At 48.9% G+C, this 23,712-nt stretch overlaps 1 protein-coding gene across 6 annotated transcripts; it reads right to left on the bottom strand.

Moving 5' to 3' along the window:
* Positions 1-1,895: 1,895 nt before the first annotated feature.
* TMEM39B (transmembrane protein 39B) lies at positions 1,896-23,712 on the bottom strand. Of its 6 annotated transcripts, none has more exons than XM_055396897.2 (9): positions 21,586-21,733; positions 19,600-19,726; positions 18,871-19,090; positions 18,222-18,305; positions 17,763-17,917; positions 9,439-9,775; positions 7,565-7,752; positions 3,959-4,079; positions 1,897-2,358 (listed from the first exon to the last, which is right to left on the bottom strand). In XM_055396897.2, exons 1-9 carry the CDS (start codon positions 21,587-21,589, stop codon positions 2,116-2,118), a joined length of 1,479 nt encoding a protein of 492 aa, XP_055252872.1. In that variant the 5' UTR covers positions 21,590-21,733; the 3' UTR covers positions 1,897-2,115. The 6 variants fall into 6 exon arrangements, with proteins under 6 accessions (XP_055252870.1, XP_055252872.1, XP_088700660.1 ...); XM_088844530.1 differs by lacking the exon at positions 1,897-2,358 and adding an exon at positions 6,637-6,729 and having other exon boundaries at positions 21,586-23,712; XM_055396895.2 differs by lacking the exon at positions 21,586-21,733 and having other exon boundaries at positions 1,896-2,358; positions 19,600-21,352.

Here is a 23,712-nt window from a genome sequence, read left to right as displayed (position 1 = left end):
GGAATTCTCCTCCCCCGCCCCCCACCCCCTCTCACCCCCTACCCCCTCTCGCCCCCATCTCTTTAAAAGCAGAGACCTTATCCTGTTAGGATGGTCCTTACTGGCTTCTTGGGCAACTCCCCACCAGGCAATCCAGGCTCCATCCATATCTGGGAAACCACATTTCCCCCTGTATGCTCCTATCTTGTTTTGCACCTTTCCATACGCCTTTTTAAAAGTATTTTTGCTTTATTTATTTACTTTTGACTGTGCTGGGTCTTCCTTGCTGGGTGCCGGCTTTGGTTGTGGCAAGCAGGGGCTCCTCTGTTGTGGGGCGTGGGCTTATTGTTGCAATGGCTTCTCCTGTTCTGGAGCACCAGCTCAAGGCCCACGGGCTTAGCTGCTCCAAGGCATGTGGCATCTTCCCCAACCAGGGATCGCACCCATGTCCCTGCATTTTCAGGCAGGGTCCACCTACGTCCTCTCTGCTCCCTGGTGCCCTGGACACACATTTTCCTCAGCACTTGGCACCCTAAGTTGTTCACAAGGTGTCTCTCTCTCCTGGTTGTCTATGGAAGAGACTGTATCTTCCTCAGCTTTGTCTCTGTCCCAGTGCCTGGCACAATGCCTGACTCAACAAAAGCACCAAAAACATTTGCTGCAGTGTCTGTCTTCTATGCACCACCAAGGGAGCGCCAGTGTAACCTGTGGCTGAACAAGGGCTCAGGGGACTTGCTCAGACTAGATGAGTGTCTATAACCTCTCTTCTCCTGCCAGCCCCTGAGTTCTCCATTCTAGGCTCCACGGGGAGCCAAGAGGGCTTCTAAGCGGCTTCATTTCCATTCTTGCCCTTGGCCTTGCTCACATTCCCTCCCTTATTGTTCAGTTCCTAAGTCTTATCCAACTCTTTGGGACCCTGTGGACTGTAGCATGCCAGGTTTCCCTGTCCTTCGCTGTCTCCTGGAGTTTGCTCAGACTCATGTCCCTTGAGTCAGTGATGCCATCCAACCATCTCATCCTGTCGCCCGCTTCTTCTCCTGCCTTCAATCTTTCCCAGCATCAGGGTCTTTTCCAATGAGTTGGCTCTTTTTATCAAGTGGCCAAAGTATTGCAGCTTCAGCATCAGTCCTAATGAATATTCAGGGTTGATTTCCTTTAGGATTGACTGCCTTGATCTCCCTAGCCTACAGCCATTGATCCTCCCTGATCCAGTCCCTGCAGACCTTTCCAGCTCCAACCCACCTCTGCCCCACTTTCCTTATCTGTCCTGTTCTAGGATCCACATTCTGAGTACCCTCCCCAGATACAACAGCATGTTCCAAATCTCTTTGCTGTTGCTCTGCTTGAAGCGCCTTTTCCTCCTCTTGTCCCCCTGCCAAGTGGCTGATACAACTCAGACTGTCCCCTCCTCCAAGAGGTCCAGAGAGCATTCAGTGTTCTCTCCCATGAGGTATCCTGTAACTGTTACACTCACCCGTGTGTAATGACGTTTGTTTCTGTGTCTTGGCATCTGCACCATCTACCATGGTACCTGGCACAGAGCAGGGTCTCAGTGACTGCGTGCTGAGAATCAGGACATCACATCAGGATAGCAGTGTCATCTTTCAAGGGGTTTTGGGGCCCAGCTCTACTACTTTCTAGCTGTGTCACCTTGGGCAAGTCACTGTATCTAAGCTTCTGTTTTTCATCTATAGGAGTGACAGCACTTACGTCCTAGGGTTGTCATAAAAATGGGATTAAGGATAGCCCTGTACTACATGGAGGGCAGCCTCTGGCATACAGCAGCTACCGCTGCCACCTTGATCTCTGGTGTTTCCTCATCCTTTCTCCACTGGAGAAGACTGTACACATGGGGCTTCCTGGCCCAGAATCCCACACCTCTGCTCGCTGCCTGATAGACAAGAGGGGAAAGAAATACAAGACACAGGCTTATTGGGAGTATAAAAATAGGACTTTTTTTCCTCATAATCACATCAATTATCAAAGAAAGAAACAGTATGTAACAAAAATACAAAGCTCTGGTGGATTTTTTTGTCTGTTTTTTTTTTTTTGCCCCTCACCCATCCCTCCCATACAGCTGCTTCCCAGGGAGCCCCTGGCTGAAGCCTGAATGCTGTCCCTGGGTCACCCTGGGGCTCAGGAGAACCGGTGGTCTAGGTCCCTCTGGGAGTTGGCTGAGTACGAGTAGGCCTTGCCCAATACCAGGCGGTCCCGCAGCAGCTTGAAGAAGGCGTAGTAGTTGCTGAAGAGGATTAGCGCCAGTGAGATGGTCTGGTGCCACTTGTCAGAGGACATTAAGGAGTATAGCTGGTAGACGATGACTGCGCCTTCCAGCAGCAAAAGGATGTTCAGGATCCGCAGGGGTTTGCTGAAAAAGAACTGCCCAGGAAAAGAGTAGGCATGGACTGGAAAGTAGGCTCCAGAAATCTGCCTCTTGGATGGGGGTTCTGGGTGGCCAATGAAGGGGTCAAGCTCTTGGGACCCCATGCAGACTTGGGTGGGGAGTTGGACTTCATGGGGTTGGGTATGGACCTTGTCACCTCTCTGCCTTTATTAAGCCACTGCCTCCCTGGGACTTCTTGGTGGTCCATGGTTAAAACTCCACCTTCCAATGCAGGGGGCATGGGTTTGATCCCTGGTCAGAGAACTAAGGTCCCACACGCCGTGGGGTACAGCCAAAAAAAATAAAGACGACTGCTGCTTCCTACATAGTTGTTTAAGATCCTGATCAACTTCTACCTTTTCCCAGAAGCTTTTCTTGAGAGGTCTGGCTTGTCCTATCAAACTTTTCTGGTTGAAAAGCCGTATGTGACCTTCTGGGTACTGTCAGGCCTGAACAACGCAGTATTTTATGACAGAGACACTGAACATGTAGTATCTTATGACAGAGACGTGTAAAGTTATTATGGACTCCACAGCCTGTGCAGCATTCCTCAGCTAGGCCAGAAGCTTCCAGGGAACATGGACACATATCACTCTTACCTGATGTCCACAGGGCAAGGTAGAATACAGAGGACTAAGAAAAATTTTCTGATCAATTTAAAAGAATGATCAACGTCCAGGGATCATGATTCTGCAGGGGCCAAGGTACCTAAACCTCAAGAGCTAATTATAGGATGGGAGGAGGAGTGGCAAGGAACAGGAGTCCAAGAGACCAGCAAGCCAGGCTCAGCTCTGCACCTGACAGTTGCAGGACCTTGGGCAAGTCCCCTTCCTGTCTGGACCTCAGGTTTCTCTACTGGGAAATAAAGAGATGACCCTAGATCTATGGTTTTTCAAACTGCGTTCCTTGGAGCCCCAGGTTCCAGGGAGGTCTTAGGAACTACTGCAATGTTGAGCGGGACGTAAAGGGAGTTCAAACCCTTTCAAGCAGAGCTGCACTGTGAGGTCCTATATGCTGAACTTCAGTTTGACTGTGCTGGAAGAAAGGAATCTGACAGTAAAATAAGTAAATGAAATTCACCAGCCTAGATGATTTTGAGCAGCCCTTTCCATTGTGCTGACTCTGTGAGTTAATACCATTAGTTCCCAGGTTTCCCAGTAAGGCATCCTTGGAACAAATTAAACTCTCTGAGTCCGTTTCAATACCTGAAAACTGGGACAGCCCTGGTACTTCTCTCTTACACAGGGTTCTTTCTGATGAAGCCTTAATGGGAGGCTACACGGGAAGTACTGACCACAGGGCCTGGCACCCAGTAAGAATGATGACTGTAAGGATTTTCACCACCACGAACCCCTCCTTTTGCTGTATTATCTTCTCCATCCAAAGTTTTCAAAGATCTGGTACCAAGTGTGCTGCAGTGATTAAGTGATCATCTGTATGACTGCCCTTGTGCACTGCACGGGTGCACTCTCTTCTTTTGGATTTGGGAACTATGGAAAATAGCCTTCTCTTGCTATGACATCACCTTCCTGCCCAGCTGACCCTCCTGCCCTCTAGATCAGGCACCACCCCTCCTTCCCAGCGGAGGAGACTCACGTGGAACCGGAAGTGGGAGACGTCGGAGGGAATGGCCACGTTGTAGTGGCCCACTGCTTTGTAGACGTTCTTGCTGTGCTTCACCAGCACTCCCTGTGGCCACATGCATTCTTCAGTCCACCTGGAGGCACAGTCCAACAGAACCCCTTATGTCCAGCTCACCCACACGAGGAGATGCAGACAGACTGGGCATGGGGGAACCACCAAGGCTCTACTCCCATTTCTATCATGTAGACACAATCACTTTCCTTTTCTGGGTCTTAGCTGCCTCTTCTGTAAAATGGGTTAAGAATCACGAGAAATTCACGGCACTGGAGGCAAAAGATTTAGGGCTGACATGGAGAAGGAAATGGCAACCCACTCCAGTACTCTTGCCTGGAAAATCCCATGGACGGAGGAGCCTGGTAGGCTGCAGTCCACGGGGTCGCTATGAGTCGGACACGACTGAGCAACTTCCCTTCACTTCACTTCTTCATGTCTCTGACGGATTTCAAGAAAACCCTCTTCCCTCTTCCCTGGGGTCATTTTCTTCATCTAGCCTCCTGTCAGCTTTACTTCTAGCCTCCAGGCATTCCACTGCACAACTGCCCAAGTAGTCTTTTTTTTTTTTCTTCCAAGTGGTCTTTGTAAAACACCAAGATGAGCCTGACTAGTTTCTCCTCAAAACCCTCTGAAGGCTTTCCAGTGTCCTTGGAGTCAAGCCCCAAGGATGTGTTCTGGCCTCCGAGGCCCAGTAAGGCCTTCCATGACCCGCACCACACAGCGCCTGCTCAAGCCACCCAGAACTGCCTCTAGTTCCTCCAGCAAATCTGACTGCTCCAGTTTCTCCATCAAGGTGCTCCCTCTAGCTGCAATGCCCTTCCTGACACCTCATCCTTCTGGCAGGCTCTATGCTGCTGCTGCTGCTAAGTTGCTTCAGTTGTGTCCGACTCTTAGTGACCCCATGGACTGCAGCCCACCAGGCTCCTCCATCCATGGGATTTTCCAGGCAAGAGTACTGGAGTGGGGTGCCACTGCCTTCTCCAGCAGGCTCCATGTCATCTTTCAAAATCCAATATCCTTCAGAAAGTCTTTGTCAAACTCCCCACAGAGTTCTGCATCCTTTAAATGGTTCCTGAAGCTACTGCTATTGGTCCACTTTCCCCAATGTGTTGTCATTTATTTATTTCCCTGTATCCCTCACTAGTCTGGGAGGGCTGAAGGGAAGGGATGGCATCCAGTTCATGTCTGTGCCTCAGAGCATGCCACACAAGAGGCCTGGCACAGATAGGCCCCCACAGGGCATGTGAAGAAGGTTGTGAGACCACTGAACTTTCTTCCATTGTTCTTTGAGATCTCCCAGAAACTCCAAAGGGTCCTGGCCCAGTGAACTGAGAATCACTGTCTCCAACAGGCTCAATCTCATTGAGCTATCGATTCTTTCATTTAAAAAACAGTTAACATGTAATTTCACAGGTTTGATCCCTAGGTTGGGAAGATTCCCTAAAGGGAAATGGCAACCAGCTCCGGTATTCTAACCTGGAAAATCCCATGGACAGAGGAGCCTGGAGGGCTACAGTCTAAGGGGCCGCAAGAGTCAGACACAACTGAGTGCACACACACACACACACACACATGACATGTCATATGTAACAATATGGATGAAATTCACAGAGAATATGCAGAATGAAAGAAGCTGGCCCAAGAACATCTACTGATTTACTGAAGTTGTAGAACAGAGAAAACTAGCCTATGGTGAAATGAAGTGAAAGATGGTTGCCAGAGAGAGGGGGTCCGTGGGAAGGGCCAGGAGGAAATTTTCTGATCAGCTGGAAATGTTCTGTATCTTGACAGGGGATGGGCTACATGGTGTGTATGCCTTTCATCAAAACTCAAAGAACTGTGCACTTTTAAAGACATACATTTCAACTGTATGGAAATTTTACCTTAGAAAAAAAAACCCAACAAAACAACTATACACAAAAAACACAAAAAATCTGCTGTGGACCTATCACAAGCCAGGCATTTTGCCAGGAGTGAGGAGATGGCCAAGTGCTTGACAGACAAGGACCCTGACCTCCAAGAGCTTTAGTCCTGGAATGATGGGCAAGTAACCAAGCAAACACAGCAGAAAGTGTTAGGTGCAATGCTCACAATTCTGTGGGGGTGAGGGAGCTCAGAAAGAGCAGGGACACTGAGCCTATCCTGGAGGGGGTCAGGAAAAGGGTTCCTGGAGGAAGCCATGTGCTAGAGGATGATTAGGAATCAAGCAGGAAAGGAAAGGTGGAAAGGCCATTCAAGGCAAAACATGTATCAAATGCAAAAGTCTGGGTACAGAAGTACAGACAGAATTTGAGGATCTGAAGAAACTGCGTCTGGCTGGAGCAGAAGATTAGGGGGAGAAATGAGGCAGGAAAGGCTGGCAGGAGCCAGTTCATCATGAGATGCCATCTGAAGGAGCTTGGATCTATCTTACCTGCAGATCATGGTGAGCCATGGACAGGTTTATCCTTGTATTTAGCCATGTACTATCGTTCTCTTTTCCCCTCCTCTCAGAACCTTAAGCTAAGCCAAGCCCCAGTTCGGCCCATTTGGCAACACCCATCTGCTTTCTGGACCACCTGGACAGAGGAGGGACCTTGACTGGCACGGAGGGCCAACATCAGGAGGCTGAGCCTCTGTGGCCTCCCTCTGCAAACCTGTCCTAGGGGCCTCTTCTCTGCCAGGCCTCGTGCTGGGTCCAAGACTCAGATGTGATACAGGGGTAGTCCCAGCCTTGAGGAGCTTCCAGTCTAATGGGGGAATACAGACAGAAAAATTAGCATAACTGGGGTGAAAATACTATGAAGAAGGGCTGTAGAAATGCTAAGCACCAGGAAGGATGGGCCAGGCTGAGGGGAGGACAGCCCAGCCCCTCAGGGCTCCTGAGCACAGTGACAATGGCCTCTGCTCTGACTGCAATGCCATCCTGCAGCTGGGCCTCTTTAATCCCACTCAACCTAACTCTGTGTACACGCTTATCACCCGCACTTGCCTGTATACTCCTCAAGGGGTCTCATCTTAGCTCCTTCCTCCTGTGGCTCTACTTCCCTGGCCAGGTTATGTCATCAACTAACACAGCACCATATCCTATTAATCAAACCGAGGTTTCTAAGGCACACCTTGGAATGGGTCCCTCCACTGTTCAAAAACCATCATAGCTCCCCTCTGCCTAGAGGTCAAAGTCCAAGTTCCTTTGTCCAATACACAGCACCAAGCCTGGGACGGATTAGGTGGATGCAGTGCTTGCTGAAAGAGTAGATGAGCCCATGACTGGATGGATGAGTGAGTGGAAGGAGGGAAATAATGAATGAATGAATGAACATATCAGCCAATGAGTGAGTACGTAAGTCAGCGAATGAGAAAGGCGACGAGTCTATGAATTTACCACCTGCCCCCTTCCTATCTCCAAGACACTGCAAGTTACCCAGGGACAGGGGGCTTGCCCTTCCTGGGCCCCGCCATATTCTACTCTGGCTATGAGGCTTAGCATACAAGACATGCTCAGTGACTATTCGCTGACTGACGGAATGAGCTGATGGCCGGGGCGGGGTGGGGCTGGCGCTGGGCAGAGAAGGGCAGACTCACGGGTGCTGCAGCACGTTGGAGCACAGCGCCGGGTCCACCTTCTGCCAGCAACCCAGGTGGGCAGCGGCCTTGTGCAGCAGGTCGCAGTAGCTGGCAGGCAGCAGGTGCTGCATGAGGATCACCGAGGTGCTGATGGACACCAGCAGGAAAAGCTCGCAGGACCAGCGCTTGTCATAGTAATGTGTGTTCTGCAGGCAGCAGGAGGCGAGTGAGACCTCAGACACCCGCAACGGCCTCACGCCCTCCCCTTCCCTGACTCCCTCTTTCCTCGATCAGGAGAGCCCGAGACAGACCTCAGGGTGGCCTGAGACCAAAGATCAAACAGCTAACAAAGGCAGCTTACTACTCAGCTTTCTCTTTTTTTCTGGGTAAGAAATAGATCTATTTAGAGAGAAATACACTTCACAGAGTGTGGGCCAACCCAGAAGGAAAGAGGCCTCAGTTTCCTACAAAGAAAAATTACTCTCAGTCTGAGCCAGAGAACAACAGGTCCTGGGATTCAACAGAAATGAGCTCAAATTTTGGCTCCGCTGCTTAGTCACCATGTGACCTTGGGCAAGTCACTTTACTTCTCTGCAGTCTAGTTTCCTCATCTGGCAAATGAGGATAAGAGTAGCCACCTCGGAGAGGCATGAGGAGGATAATACTACTCAAGAAGCTCGAGCATGTTGCCCAACAGACATGAAGTCTTCTCAACCCCCAATCCGTCAGTGCGGCCCATCCTGGGAGAAATGTGACGAGCAGGCTAGGGATGTGCGTTCCCAGACGGCGGCACAAGCCAGAGAGGGAGCATAGGTTTTTGGAGTCACCCAGATCTGGATGAATCTGGCCTTTGGACTTAATGATAGAGTGGGATGCTGTGACGTGCCTGGGCCGAAACAGCCACACTGGAATACAAAGTGACTCCTTTATGTTTTCGAGTATCATGAACAACCATGCCATGTGCCCCTCACTGGCTGGGTGACCTTGTGCGGGCCACGTTTGTTCGGCAAGCCTTGTTTTTTCCACTCTGAAATGGAGGCATTTGGGGCTGACATGTATGTCCTGCTATATATTTAAAATGGATAACCCTCAAGGCCCTACTGTGCAGCACAGGGAACTCTGCTTAATGTTGCGTGGCAGCCTGGATGGGAGGGGAGTTTGGGAGAGAAGGGATACACATGCATGTATGGCTGAGTTCCTTTGCTGTCCCCCTAAAACGGCTGCATCATTGTTAATCCGCTATGCTGCTGGTAAGTCGCTTCAGTCGTGTCTGACTCTGTGCGACCCCATAGACGGCAGCCCACCAGGCTCCTCCGTCCCTGGGATTCTCCAGGCAAGAATACTGGAGTGGGTTGCCATTTCCTTCTCCAATGCATGCATGCCTGCAAAGTCGCTTCAGTCGTGTCCGACTCTGTGTGACCCCATGGACAGCAGCCCACCAGGCTCCTCTGTCCACAGGATTCTCTAGGCAAGAATACTGGAGTGGGTTGCCATTTCCTGGGAAAGGTTGGGGGCGGGAGGAGAAGGGGACGACAGAGAATGAGATGGCTGGATGGCATCACCGACTCTGTGGACATGAGTTTGAGTGAACTCCGGGAGTTGGTGATGGACAGGGAGGCCTGGCGTGCTGTGATTCATGGGGTCGCGGAGAGTTAGACACGACTGAGCGACTGAACTGAAATGAACTGAATACAAAAGTTAAAAAAATATATAAATATATAAATAAATAAATAAATAAAAGGGAGGCAGTAGTCACTCTGGCCCTTGAGAGAACAGATGGGAATCTCATCAAGAGCAGCAGCCTCGTTTCTGCAGGCAGGAGGGCTCCTGGAGCACAGGCAGCAGGTGAGGTCCCGGGCAGACCCCTCCTCTCCCTGCGTTAAGCTACGCACCTTCACGAACCAGACAGGGACAAAGGCCACGTAATAGGCGCTCAGCATGGCGCTGACCAGCACCTCCTTCATGCGCCAGTTGAAGTCCATCTTGAGGAACTCCACCTCGCTGCGGATGAGGCTGGGCGACAGGCAACAGGCATGGGTGGGCATGGCATCAGGGCCGTACAGCTGCTTCGTGTGCTGCTTCCACGTCTCCCGCAGTGTCAGCAGGTAGTCCCGGCTCCGTGCCAGGCCACTGACCGCCTCCCGGGGACCCATGGAGGCCATGTGGCTGAAGAGGTTTGTCTTGCGGAGGTCACAGTTCAGCTGCAGGAACGGAATGTACATCCCAAACCTGCTGGGGAAGACAGTGGTGAGGGCAGGCCTGGCCATGGGCCAGGATCCCAACCCTTAACCACCCAGGGAATCTTCTTTCCTCCCTGGGCTTTAGCTCTCCTGGCTGCTCCGAGGGGAGATTCTACCAGTCCTTAAAGCTATCCAGCCTCCCAGCCAGTGATCAGTTATTCAACACCTGTGTTAGCCCTGAGCACAGAACAAGCCTGTATGGAGTGGCGGGAATACGGTAGGAGGCAAGACCCGAGCCTCAGCCCTCCGAGTCCACTGCTGTCCAGCAGCAGTCGTAACAGCACACGCTGCCTGGGCACATCCTGTGCTCCAGATACCACACTAAGTGCTTTACACGCACTCTCTTCTGTTTCTCCTGACTCTGTGTTAGGTACTGGTATTTTGTGCCCTTTTCAGCAGAGGAAGCTGTGGTTCAGAGAGGTGGAGGAGTGGCTTTGGAAAAGTCACACAGTTAAAAGGAAGTAATAGAGCTGGGATTCAAATCCGGAACTGTCTGGTACCCTGAGATCAAGACAGACACTCAACAAACACTAAAAGCAATTCATTAATTAAAAATCTACATGGTACCACAAAAGATGTGGCCAAGGCTGCCTGTAAGGGCAGCTCTTAAGTCTACAGAGGGGGACAGGTCAGGAGCAGTATTTGTCATGAGTCTGTTATGTACTAGGCACTGAAATAGGCCCTTAAACAGCATAAACTCCTTCCTCTGAGGCTTAAGTTAACCTTAAGGGATGGAGTGTGTGGCTAATATAATTTAAGGAGAAAATGAGACAGACTTATAGCTAGAAGAGGAGATAACTAAAGCAGGAAAGTGCCAAGCACAGCACATGGAATGTCCTTATAGGTTCTCTTGACAGGCAGTGCTCGTTTTAGCTTATGCTATGCTACATCGCTTCAGTCGTGTTGGACTCTTTGCAACCCTATGAACTATAGGCTACCAGGCTCCTCTGTCAATGGGACTCTCCAGGCAAGAATACTGGAGTGGGTTGCCATGCCCTCCTCCAGGGGATCTTCCCATCTCAGGGATAGAACCCATGTCTCACTATATCTCCTGTATTGACAGGCAGGCTCTTTACCACTAGTGCCACCTGGGAAGCCCTTGATGCTGCAGCTGCTAAGTCGCTTCAGTCGTGTCCGACTCTGTGCGACCCCACAGACGGCAGCCCACCAGGCTCCCCCGTCCCTGTGATTCTCCAGGCAAGAGTACTGGAGTGGGTTGCCATTTCCTCCTCCAACGCATGAAAGTGAAAAGTGAAAGTGAAGTTGCTCAGTCGTGTCTGACTCTTAGCTACCACATGGACTGTAGACTACCAGGCTCCTCCGTCCATGGGATTTTCCAGGCAAGAGTACTGGAGTGGGATGCCATTGCCTTCTCCTGGGAAGCCCTTAGGGCCTCTCAATTTCCCCAGGTCCTCAGACATAGCTCCAGAAAGGTCCCTGGGCTGCCACGAGGAGCTACAGCCAATGAAAATTCTACTTTTTCTTATCTACAGTAATGTTCTCTTCCTTTATTCTGAACTTCCAAGAGGGGACATAGTGTTCTTAGGCACTCATATAATTAGCCTCCTTGGGTTTTTGCTTTCTGATCTGTCTAATGGGAATGCTACTACTTTCCCTGCATTAAGGTTCAAGTAAGATAACAGATAGGGCTTTCCTGGTGGCTCAGATGGTAAAGAATCCACTTGCAATGTGGGAGACCTGGGTTCAATCCCTGGGTTGGGAAGATCCCCTGGAGGAGGGTATGGCAACCCACTTCAGTATTCTTGCGTGGAGAATCCCCATGGACAGAGGAGCCTGGCAGGCTGCAGTCCATGGGGTCGCAAACAGTCGGACATGGTTGAGCGACTAAGCATAGCACAGCAGAAGATAACAGAAAATTTTGGTCAAGAGCATAATCTTTGGGATCAAACAGGCCAGTGTTAAAATCCCAGCTCTGCCCCTTAGTAGGGCTGTGATTTAGGACAAACTATATAACCTCTCGGAGAAGGCAATGGCAAGCCACTCCAGTACTCTTGCCTAGAAAATCCCATGGACAGAGGAGCCTGGTGGGCTACAGTCCATGGGGTCGCTACTAGTTGGACAAGACTGAGCGACTTCACGTTCACTTTTCACTTTCACACATTGGAGAAGGAAATGGCAACCCACTCCAGTGTTCTTGCCTGGAGAATCCCAGGTATGGCGGAGCCTGGTGGGCTGCCATCTATGGGGTCGCACAGAGTCGGACATGACTGAAGTGACTTAGCAGCAGCAGCAGCAGCAGCAGCAGCATATAACCTCTACGAGCCTCAGTTTTCTTAACTTGCTTTAAATGACATAGCTTGTATTGATGCTCTATTATGCTAGTGTTTTCATAAATACTCTTTAATTGCTAATCTTCGTAACAATGCCCAGCATGGTGTCTGGCCCAGAGTAGAACAGCAGTACTTCCCTGGTGGCTCAGACAGTAAAGCCTCTGTCTACAATGCGGGAGACCTGGGTTCGATCCCTGGGTCAGGAATATTCCCTGGAGAAGGAAATGGCAACCCATTCCAGTACTCTTGCCTAGAAAATCCATGGACGGAGGAGACTGGTGTCCATGGGGTCGCAAAGAGTCGGACACGACTGAGAAACTTCACTTTCACGATTTTGTTTAGAAAAGAAAGAGGCCAGTGATTCTGTGGGACAGAAAACAACACTGAAATGGGATTCCTAAAACACTCCTAAGAATACTCGGTGGGAATGAGGGGGTGGGCACCTACACGAACACACTAGGGCTCAGACTCAAATTTAAGGACAAGTACTTAAGAACCCTCCTGGCTTTGCTGCTAAGAAGTGCAGATACAGTTACATTATTTGATAACAGCAAATGGCTGCTCTGACAGGTCAAAAGTTAGAAACATCTTCACATGCATTCTCTCTCATCCTCTCCATCCAAGATGTGACAGTATCCATGTAGAAAGTAAACAAGGAAAAGTAGAAAATAAATCCACATCAGCAAAAAGAACGGGAGTGGGGGTTATCGGTACATAAGTGATTCTGACAAATTTAGATGGCAGATGGAAACATGTTGACAAATGAGGAAGTCATCATCTACAGCAGCACTGTCCAACAGAAATATGAGTCACATATATAGTTTTACATTTTCTAGTAGCCACATTAAAAAAAGAATTAACTTTATACTCTATTTTATTTAACCTAATATATACAAAATATTATCATTTCAATATATAAAACGATTACTTGTGATATATATGAGATATTTTACTTCCTTTTTGTTTTCTTGGGCTAAGTCTTCAGAATCTGGTGTATATTTTACAGAAATAGTACATTTCAATTAAAACTAGCCTATTTTAAATGTTTAATAACAATAGGCAGCTAGAAATTACTAAACTAGATAGCGTAGGGCTAGATTCATCATGAGAGGGCTACACTGGGGGCAGGAGCTGATCTGTCTAGAGTGACCCAACAGAGACTGTCTTGAAGTGGGCACCTTTGATCGAGGGCAGAAGTGAGAAGCAGGGCTGAACAAACTGGATTAAAAATGATCTGTATTCATGAGTCATTCCCTTTATTCTCCTACACAAATTACACAACCCGTCCTGAAAAATTCTTCCCTAAAGAAACTGAATAAACTGGGAATTGAGGTCTTCAGTGGGGGCATTCCAGAGTAATACCTCTCTCCCCTTTCTCGTCTATGGGGGCCCATACCCTAACAACTAGTACCTTACTCACTTGTCCTAAAGCAAAGTCTACCAGTCAGTGTACCCTGCCCACATACCCAGAACTCCCAGTCAAACCTCCCATTCAGGTATATAATGGCAGAGGGAGAAAAAAATGCATTCCAAGCTACTCAGTCCTCCACTTTTTTTTTTTTTTCAGGTAAGAAGTGGATTCATTTAGAGAAAAACACTCCACAGAGTGTGGGTCATCTCAGAAGGCAAGATCAGCCTCCACTCTTAAATGTAACCAGACAACCAGAGAAACTAACTACATTTAGAAAACAAGTAGCATGAAACAGGAAAACTGATTCAGTGGAAAGACAAAATTGCAGGGACACAAGAGATTTTAAAGATAAGAACAGAATGCTATAAGAAAAGGTCAGTCAGAAAACAAGAGGCCTCAGAGATGAAAAATAAGATTGCTGAAAACAATCTCAACAAAAAAGCGGGAAGATAAAGTTGAGAAAATCCCCCTAAAGGCAAAGTAAAAAGAGAAAGATGGCTAGAGAAAGAGAGAGAAATCAAGGGGGGAGGGAGGAAAGAAGAGGAAGAGAGGGAGAGATGAAAAGTGTGACGGACCACATAAGAGAAGCAGATGGCCAAGCTATGCGATCTACCTACCGTCCGACGAAGAGAAGGCGTGGAGAGAACAGAAAAACACGCAAGGGCAGATATTATCAAAGAAATAGTAGAAGACAATTTCCCTGACTTGAAGAGACACCCAAACCTCAGGGTTCAAAATGCCCTAAAGTACTGATAAGATGGAACGACAAGAGCTCCACATCAGACACATTCTTGTGAAATTTCAAGTAATAGATAAACAGAATATTTTTAAAAGCTTTTAGGAAGGAAAAAAACAAGTCTTCTACAAAGTAACTGGAATCAGCATCAGATTTCTCCTTAGAAACATTGGCTGCTAGAGACAATGGAGCAACATCTTCAAAATTCTGAGAGAATATGAGTTTGAACTTGGAAATCTATATTAGGCCAAACCATCAATCAAGTATGAGGGCAGAATAAAGATATTTTTAGACATGCTAGGAAAATAATGTATATACCTCCCACATACCCCTTGTTAAGGAAATTACCTGATAATGCACTCCAGCAAAATAAGGGAGAAAACCAAGAAAGAGGAAGACATGGGATCCAGGAGACAGTGGATCCAACCCAGAAGGGCAGCAAAGGAAAGTTCCAGGCCAAGAGCTGTACAGCAGGCCTAAAGAGCAGCCACTCCAGACTGGAGCAGGAGGACGGAGGGCTCCAGGAGGGATGTCTCTGGGGGGAAATATGGACTCTAGGCAAAGGTAGCATGACTGACAGGCTGGATAAACTATAGGATATGTTGAAGGCCCACCATTCTTTTGTCAATGAGAAAAAAGAAAGGCAATTAGTAACTCCAAGAAAAATAAAAGCTATATGAGAAAGTTACAATTTAAATATGAAAAGCAAACTAAAATGTGGCATGATTTTAAGCAACTGATGGAATATAAGGAAAGAGAAACCATTTGCCCTTGACACTAGGAACATTCTTTTTTTAAGAGGCCCAAGATTAGCATTCAGGAACTACAGAGAAGGAATATTTTTCTATGCACACTACTCAGTCCTGCAGTGAATAACAGCTCCCTACTCATAAAAATATCAAGGCCACTTACTGGTTTTTAATCTTCAGAATTAGCCCAAAGAATGGAAGACTTAAACAAGGCTATGTAGGAGAAAGTGAATGTCAAATATGACAATACAAGAGTACAGCTGCCAGGAAGCAATAGGAGGAAGAGGGGAGGAAAAGCTGATGGGCAGGGCTCTGAATACAATATTCTTACATAAAGGGATTAAGACACTGACTACTGTTGATGGAATAAAAAATACTGACATATTATTGACAAAGAGGACCAACAGGAAACTGAAAATAATAATAATTGTCAAATACTAGGAACAGCATGGATAGAGGGTGAACTAAACCTTCAACTGTCATTGCAGGAAACTGATGGATATGTGCAAGTAGGGGTATGTGTGTGTGTGTTGTGTGTGGTATGCTTGTATATAAAGAACATTTATTTCCAGGATATATAAGAAACCAGAAACACTGGTGGTTACCCCTCAGAAGGGAAACTGAGTAATAGCTGGGAAAGACGAGTCAAAGGAAGGATTTATCATTGCACATTCTTTTATACATTTTGCAATTTTAATGATGCAAATCTATTACCCCCCTATAAAATCAATCAATAAATATTTAAAGAAATAAACAAAAGCACAAAGATATTAGAATTATGGAGGTGACTCAAAAAACACTTAAAACCAGAAAGAGTGAAAGAGGGTGCCTATGAGAAGTGGGACTAAAAATCTGGAGGGTAGAGTTAAAGGCTGTTTTCCATTATAAGTTGTTTTTAGCTGCGCTGCATGGCTTGCAGGCTCTTAGTTCCTCAAATAGGCATCGAACCTGTGCCCTTGGCAGTGAAACTGCAGTCCTAACCACTGGACCACCAGGGAATTCCCATCATCATCAGCTTTTTAGCACTACTGGATTTGATCATACATTATATATACTTGTCTCATATTAATAGAAACTCAAAAAGTTAAACAATATAAAATGAAGCAAAACATGAACACTGGGTGACATTTGAGTAGTATCCAGAAAGGGTTGAATGAAGGCAATTTTTAACATTTCTTTCAGTAAAACCCTGGACGACCATTTGTTAATATCTATCTAAAATGTAAAACATGCCTTTTGGTGCAGTAATTCTACTTCTGGGAATCTGCTATACAGAAATATTGGATAAATGTACAAAGATGTATGCAGAAGAATGTTTCCTGCCTTACTGGTTTCAACAGAGAAAAGCTAGAAACAACTCAAAAATCCACCAATAGAATACAAAACAAAACACACTGTGCAAAGTCTATACAATGGAATACTGTGAAGTGGAGAAGTGAAGTCGCTCAGTCGTGTCCGACTCTTTGGGACCCCATGGACTGTAGCCTACCACTCTCCCCCATCCTTGGGATTTTCCAGGCAAGAGTTCTGGAGTGGGTTGCCATTTCCTTCTCCAGAGGATCTTCCCGACCCAGGGATCAAACCCAGGTCTCCTGAATTGTAGGCAGACACTTTACCGTCTGAGCCACCAGGGAAGTTCTATGGAATACTATGAAGCCATTAAAAAAATGAGGCAGACCCATATATAGTGCCATGGAAAAATATCCACATTATATGACCATGTGAAAATGTAATAAATTATACAATATCATGCATAGGGATTAATCCCACTTCTGTTTTTAAAAAACGTATGTGTGTGTACTTGCACAGGAAAAATGTGGAAGGACATACTGCAAAATAGGGTTTTCTAGAGGACTGAGATTATGTGGGGTTTCCATTTTCTATGTTAAAAGTTTCTGTAAAGTTTAATATTTTTATATGACACACGTATCTCTGACAATTAAAACCCAGTTATAACTAAAGCAAGTATGACTAGGCTCCGATCATGACAGTGCCCTTTTGGTCATGCGGGAGAGAGAGAGGAGTGTTCAGCTCTGAAAAGTTTCCCAGGAACAGAGATGGACTGGCCTGAAGAAGTTCATGATCCAGAAAGCCCAGGGGTTGGGAAATGACTGTGAATGCCCCGGCAGCCAGGAACCTACCCCAGGGACAGCCAGGGTGGAGATCTTGTCAAAGCTCTCCCCAATTCCAAGCCAGGAAGGGGCAGGCCTGGGCTTCTCCCAGATACTGTCTTCCCATCCTCAACAATCTGGGTTCTTGCAAGATGGAGGAAGTGGGTGAGCAAAGTAGATACACAGACAGACATACAGATATGCATGTGAAGACACATATGCGCACACACGCTTCATTCACAGACATCCACAGAGAAACACGCACACACACACAGATGTGTGCATGCACACAGACCTGGGGGAGGCACCGAGAGGTTACACAAACACCAAGATGCACAAAGAAAAGGAAAGAAGCAGAGAGGAAAGGAAGAGAGCTCAAGAAGAAGGCCAGGCACCCCTGCTCTGGAGCTGTGGGCGACACACCCAGATCTGAGCCCCCTTCTGACCTCCCCTTCGATGGCACCTTGGGGAAATTAGGCCTGCTGTCTTAGTTTCTGCTCCTGCAAAAGGTGGCTAATCATCCTGATCTCAGGGTGGTGCTATCGGACAGTGTGAGAAGGTTCTGTTGCTGCCTGCCTGTGTGTCAGCTGGGTACGGGGGGCCCGGGACCCAGCCACTCTCGGGGAAGAAGTCAGGAGCAGGTGCTGGGCAGTGAGGGGTGAAGTGAGGGGTACTCACGGATAGCAGAGGAACAGGAGGTTCAGGAAGGAGTAGGTCCTGAAGAGGTGAATGAGGGAGCGGCACAGACTCCAGCCTGTTGCCGTGAGAACGGTGAAACGGGTGAGGAACAGCAGGATGGAGCGAAAGAGGGTGACCTTCCCCCTCTGAGAAGCCTGGGTCAGGGGAGACAGGACGGGATGGGGCCTTGGATGGAGGTCATTGGGGCTGTGCCCAAATCCCACCCAGCATGGCCCATGATTCCTCCCCTGCAGGGTAGGCAGAACCTGTCATGGCAAATCCTTTCCCTGGACACCCAGGAAACTCCAAGAGCCAACGGGATGAATACTCCTCAGCTGAGTTTAAAGGGAGCCCCAAGGAAAGGCCTCAGGGACCAAGGGCTGGGTATGCCTCCGTGGTGCCCCCAGGGGATAAAGGGGAGTCCCAAAGTCCCCGGGCCAGCCTCTGGGACCCAATCACCTCCTTCACGATGGACCCAATGAAGCGGCGGCCCAGAACAATGGTGGTCACCATCAGCAAGTTGAAGTCGATCAGGTGGAAATTCTGTCAGGGGCAGACGCTGGGGGTCACATGGGCCCCCTGCCCATATATGGGCTTTTCACATACCCACCTCCCCCTACCCAGTCCTTTCCATTGGGACTGTCCCCACTCTCTGACCTTCACAGGCCTCCAGCTGAGTCAGACCAGGAAAATACCTAGAGGAGTGGAACAGGACCCAGAGGAGGGAAGTGGGACAGTCCCTGGAGACAAGAGAGTGGCGTGTGAGCCCTCCTGCTCTGCTCAACCAGCCCCTGCCCCGCTCCTGCACAGAGCTCATTCCTCGCCTTGAAATAACCATGTATGCCTGCTCCCCCACAGGACTTAAGACGCTGTGTTCCTTGACACAAAATCTGAGTCAGATTCATCTCTGCTGCCCTTACGGTGTGGAGAGTGGTGCTGAGAGTGGTGCTGAGCACACGTGTTCAGACGTCATTGGTTGCTTTTACACCTCCCATGCCCAGTGTGAGGCCAAACACACAGGGTGCTGAGCGAGATAAGCTAAACTGAAACCAAACGTGTCACTCACTCACATACACGCACACACAGCAGGGCCTAGCTGGGCACCTACCAGGGAGGTGTGGGAGGGTGGGTGGGAGGGCGGATACCACCACACTGTCTTGTAGATGTTGATGTAGTGGACGAAGAGGGCTATGAGCTGGCAGAAGAAGAGCTGCAGTTCAAACAGAATGCTGGCCTGGACTGGCAGCTCAGGGATCTTGCAGTGCTGCAGGGGCACGACCGTCTGGGTGGCCAGTGGAGGGCTGGAGAGGCCCGTCCCCGAACTGCTCCTGGGGGTGAGAGGGCACAACATCAGGAGCTGACCGGAGAACCCTACCAAGAGGGGCTTCTGAGGCACAGGACCGTGGGGCAGGCTCAGAAAAGCAGCCGACAGCAAGGATGGATGGAGTCCTTCTACTTCTTCTGCCTCTCAGACAAAGCAGCTGACAGAGCCTTTCTCTATCCCTCCCTCATCTTATTCAGGCTTTCCAACATTCCCCAGGAAGGAAAGGAAAGGTGAGGAGAAGGGGGCCCATAGAGGGGAGATAACTTGTCCAAGCCACCAGTGAATTAGAAGCAGAACTGTGAGTGGAATCCAGGCCTTTGGGTTTATTATACTATGTCCCAAGGTATCTGTCCCAGGGACCGCCCTTACCCAGGGATTTTTCTGCTGCTCCCTGCCCTTCAAGCCCCCATCTGGCATCTGGGGCATCACATCCTAGGGCTCAGTCAGGAAGAGCTCTGTCCAGACTGCTCCTCTGAGCCCACAGGGAAGTGCAAGAGACAGCAAGTAGTTTACCTGGTGCGGGAACGGACACTGGTGACCGATGCGCTGGAAGTGTGGCCCCCACCCGAGCCCCCAGAGGATCCTGGCTCACAGAGTGGATTTCGACAGTAGGATGTCCTGTTGGGACCTCTTCGTCCTCCTGCGGGGCTCAACATAAGGTAGATCCTCAAGCCAGAGGGCATATATCAAGGATAACAACCTGGTGTCTCATTTCGTCACTCAATCAGAGACCCATAATTGGTTCCCCCGCCTACCGCTTCAAACACATCTACCATTCTCTGCCTCGACCCCAAGCTTCAGCCAGCCTGGTCTTTCTCTCCTTGAGCAAACCAAGCTTACTGCTACCTTCTGCGCTTGCTGTACTTTCTAGAGTACAGCATTCCCTGCCATTCTGTAGGTATCTGCCCCCTTAACTCTCTATCTTATTTCCATTTTTCTTTTCACAGTTCACTCTTCATCTTATTCATTTGTTAACATATTTACTGCCTATCTTTTCCACTGGAATGGAAGGTCAGTGAGGTCTGTCTCTTTCACTGCTGTATCCCCTCCCTCAACCACAGTGCCCAGCCTAAGAGTAAGTGCTCAATAACAACATGTTGATGAGGGAATGAATCCAGCAAGGTAGATTACCCAGATTAGTAAATTCAGTTTACAGCGAGTCACAGGTGGTATGGGGGTCTGGGTCCTGTGCTCTTTGAGCCAGTATATGCAGCTCCTTTGGGATACTACTACAAGTCCCTGTAGGCTTATGATTCCTCCAGGACCCAAGATCTGGCTTAATGGGCATCCTGAACTCTCACAGTCAGGGTTCAGGGCTTGAACAAGTGTCAAGGGAGAATGGCATGGTTGTGAACCTAACACATAGACCTACAACCTATTTCTCTCAGCTGGGCAATCTAGCCCAAGCTCCCAGGTCCTGCAAAAAGCTCCTGCACAAAGCTCCTAGGCACCACCCCAGCCCCAAAGTTATGTGTGTGCTCAGTCACTTAAGTCGTTTCCGAAAGTTAATGTGTGTGTTCAGTGCGACCCCATGGATTGTACCCTGTCAGGCTTCCATGCTCACAGGATTTCCCAGGCAAGACTACTGGAATGGGTTGCCATTTCATTCTCCAGGGGATCTTCCTAACCCAGGGATCAACCCTGTGACTCCTGCATTGGCAGGCAGATTCTTTACCGCTGAACCACCTGTGAAGCCCAAAGTTAAAGCCTTGTTCATATCTCCTCATGACCGCACAGCAGCCTCCACAGACACACACACCCCTTGCCCTGGCTTCTCTGCCTGGAAGCTCTTCCCCAACGTCTCCAAAAAAGTTCTTGTCCAGGAACTCTGCCCGCAACCAGCCCCAGCGCCAAAGCTCAGTTCATGTGCTACTGTACCTGGCTTAGAAAACCCCACAAAGGCACCCTCAGTCCAAATGCTCTACCCACACCTACTCTCCTCTCTTTAGAAGCTCTGCACCCACATATAGCCTCTCAGCCCAGAAGCCCCACCTACACACAATTGTCAGCTCAGAAAACCCGCCCACAAGCCAATAGAAGCTCTCTCTGCCCAGAAGCCCGGTTCCAGAGTGGGCTCCCTTCATCTGGAAGGTCTCCTTTCCGCCCCACCTCCCAAGTACAAAGCCCCTCAGTTCAGTTCAGTTCAGTTCAGAAAATTTGCCCCTGCACCAGGGCCTACAGGCTAGGAGCTCCGCCCTTAGCACGAAGGCCACGCCCACTGGCAGCCCCGCCCCACTCTAGCCCGGGACAGTGGGTCCTCATCAAAGCCCCCAGGAACCTCCGCATTTTAGAAGCCCCGCCCACCCTTCCAATGTCCCGCCCCCACAACAGAAACCCCACCCGCAAAACGACAGGAGGGGGCGGGGTCCCCCTGGGCCCAACATCCCCTCCCCCTCGCCTCGGCGGGATCCTGTCCGCGTGGGGGAGCAATTAGCAGCCTGGCCATCCTGACCCCGCAGCCCGCCCGTTCCCGGGCCAAGCCGGACCCGTGCCGCTCACCCATCTCCTCCCCCCGGCGCTCTCCGCTTCGCCGCCGCAGCTCCTGCGGGCAATATGTCGGAGGCGACGGCGGCCGGGAGAGGACTAACCGCCGCAGCTCAGTCCCCGGGTATCAGCTGCGCGCTCCCGCCCCGCCGACAAATTTGCATACAAGGCGGGCTAGAAGCTGGGAGCGCGCTTCTTAAAGGGGCCGCCCTGGACAAAGGCAGTGCCGCGCGCTCTTTGTCTCGCGGTCTCCCACACCCTTCCTGCAAATGCTGCTGGAAAATCCGCGAGGGAGGAGAACCTATCTCCATCTCGTCCCTTGTCTGCCTTCTCCTAGCACCTTTTCAGGCCAAGGGAAGGGGCCAGAACCTCATCTCGGTTCCTGCATCCATGAGTGGTCCACTGGCTCCTCAAACTGATCGCGTCCCAAATTGGGCTTTCATCTTTCTCTTTGGCCTTACTGCTCTTAGTCCATCCCAATGAAAACTTGGGAGTCATCTCCCCCTTCTCCTTTTACCGCGATATCCAGTCTTCCACCTAGCCTTCCTGACGCTCAGTTCAGTTCAGTCGCCCAGTCGTGTCTGACTCTGCGACCCCATGGACTGCCGTTCGTCAGGAGTCCCTGTCCATCACCAACTCCCGGAGCTTGCTCAAACTCATGTCCATCGAGTTTGGACATCGAACCATCTCATTCTCTGTCATCCCCTTCTCCTCCTGCCTTCAGTCTTTCCCAGCATCAGGGTCTTTTCTAATGAGTTAGCGCTTCGCATCAGGTGGCAAAAGTATTGAAGCTTCAGCTTCAGCATTATTTCTCACTTCTGAGAATGTGTGAGGAAGAATATCCTTCTTTCACTACATTAGTTCAAATCCTGATTCTGCCCGTTCCAAGACTTGGAGTCCTGTTTCTTGCTCTTTACTGGTAATTTTCACCTTACAGGGCTTGGTGAGAATTAAATGAAATAATGCATATAGAACACAGTCTGTTTTGATAAATGTCAGCCATCATTACTATTAAGATGTATGGCAAGCACTTAACAGAGACGGAGCTCTCAATAAATGAGCTGTTACTAGTAATTGTTATGATTTCTTCCCTCATAAGACCTCTAAGTTGTCTCCATCATCTGGTACCTCCATCAACAAGGACAGTGTTTGGCACATAATAGACAACAATATTCAATTAATTAAATGATTTGGGTATTAACAGAAATTCACAAAGCTTACAGTTAAGTAGGAGGAGATGGGCGTAAAAAACAGTAAAAATCATTAGAAAGGAATGATTGTGGTGGAGGAAAACAGGAAAGGGGGATGGGAGGTTGCAATTTTAAAAACAGGGTAGGCAGTAGGTTTCACAGAGGTGACTTTTGAACAAACACTTGAAGGAGAGAGTGAGTCAGTCATGCAGATTTCTGGAGGAAGGGGGCGGTCCAGGCAGGGCCCTCAGGTACAAGTACCCAGAACTCCTGACGTGTGTGAGAAACAGCAAGGACGCCAATGTGGTCTTGAAATGGAATAGACATGAGAAAGAATGGACCTGTGACTTTTACTCTGAATGAGATGGGAGCTACTGGAGGGCTTGAACTTCCTTTTTTAAAGAATCACTCCAGCTGTCCTGTGAGAACAGACTGTAGGACAGAGGGGTGGAATCAGGGAGACCAGGATGCGATGGCAGTGATCGTAGCAAGAGATATTGATGGTTTGTACCAGACTGGGTAAAATGAGTCATGGCTGGAGTCTGGATTTGAAGGTAACGTCAACAGGGTTTATTGACAAATTTGGATAGGTGTGGGAAGAAACACAAATAGGTGTGTGAATGGAAGAAAGAGAAGATAAGGATTGCCCCATGGTTTTTAGCCTAGGCAATTGGAAATATGGAGTTTAACATATATGCATCTATTAAATTATAGAGCTATATTCATAACAAAGAAGCCTTCCTTTCTGGGGAAAAAGAGGCTTAGGAAGGGAGAACAATCGCATCACAAAGCAGGTCACAAAGTAGGGTAGAAACCAGGGCTGAGATTTCTTTTTCTAGCCAAAGAAATTCTGGTTAGAAGAGCTGCTTCTGACCTCTTTATAGAGTACTGAATTTGAAGTGTATCTTGTTAGTTACTGAGTCTCCAACACCTGGCAACCACCTGGTATGTG

Source organism: Moschus berezovskii, chromosome 2, assembly GCF_049115385.1.
Source record: "Moschus berezovskii isolate FMDL1 chromosome 2, NW_MosBer_1.0, whole genome shotgun sequence".
In the NCBI taxonomy this organism is placed as follows: Eukaryota; Metazoa; Chordata; class Mammalia; order Artiodactyla; family Moschidae; genus Moschus; species Moschus berezovskii.
Note: the sequence above shows the minus strand (reverse complement) of the source record. Positions and strands in the feature narration are given on the sequence as shown.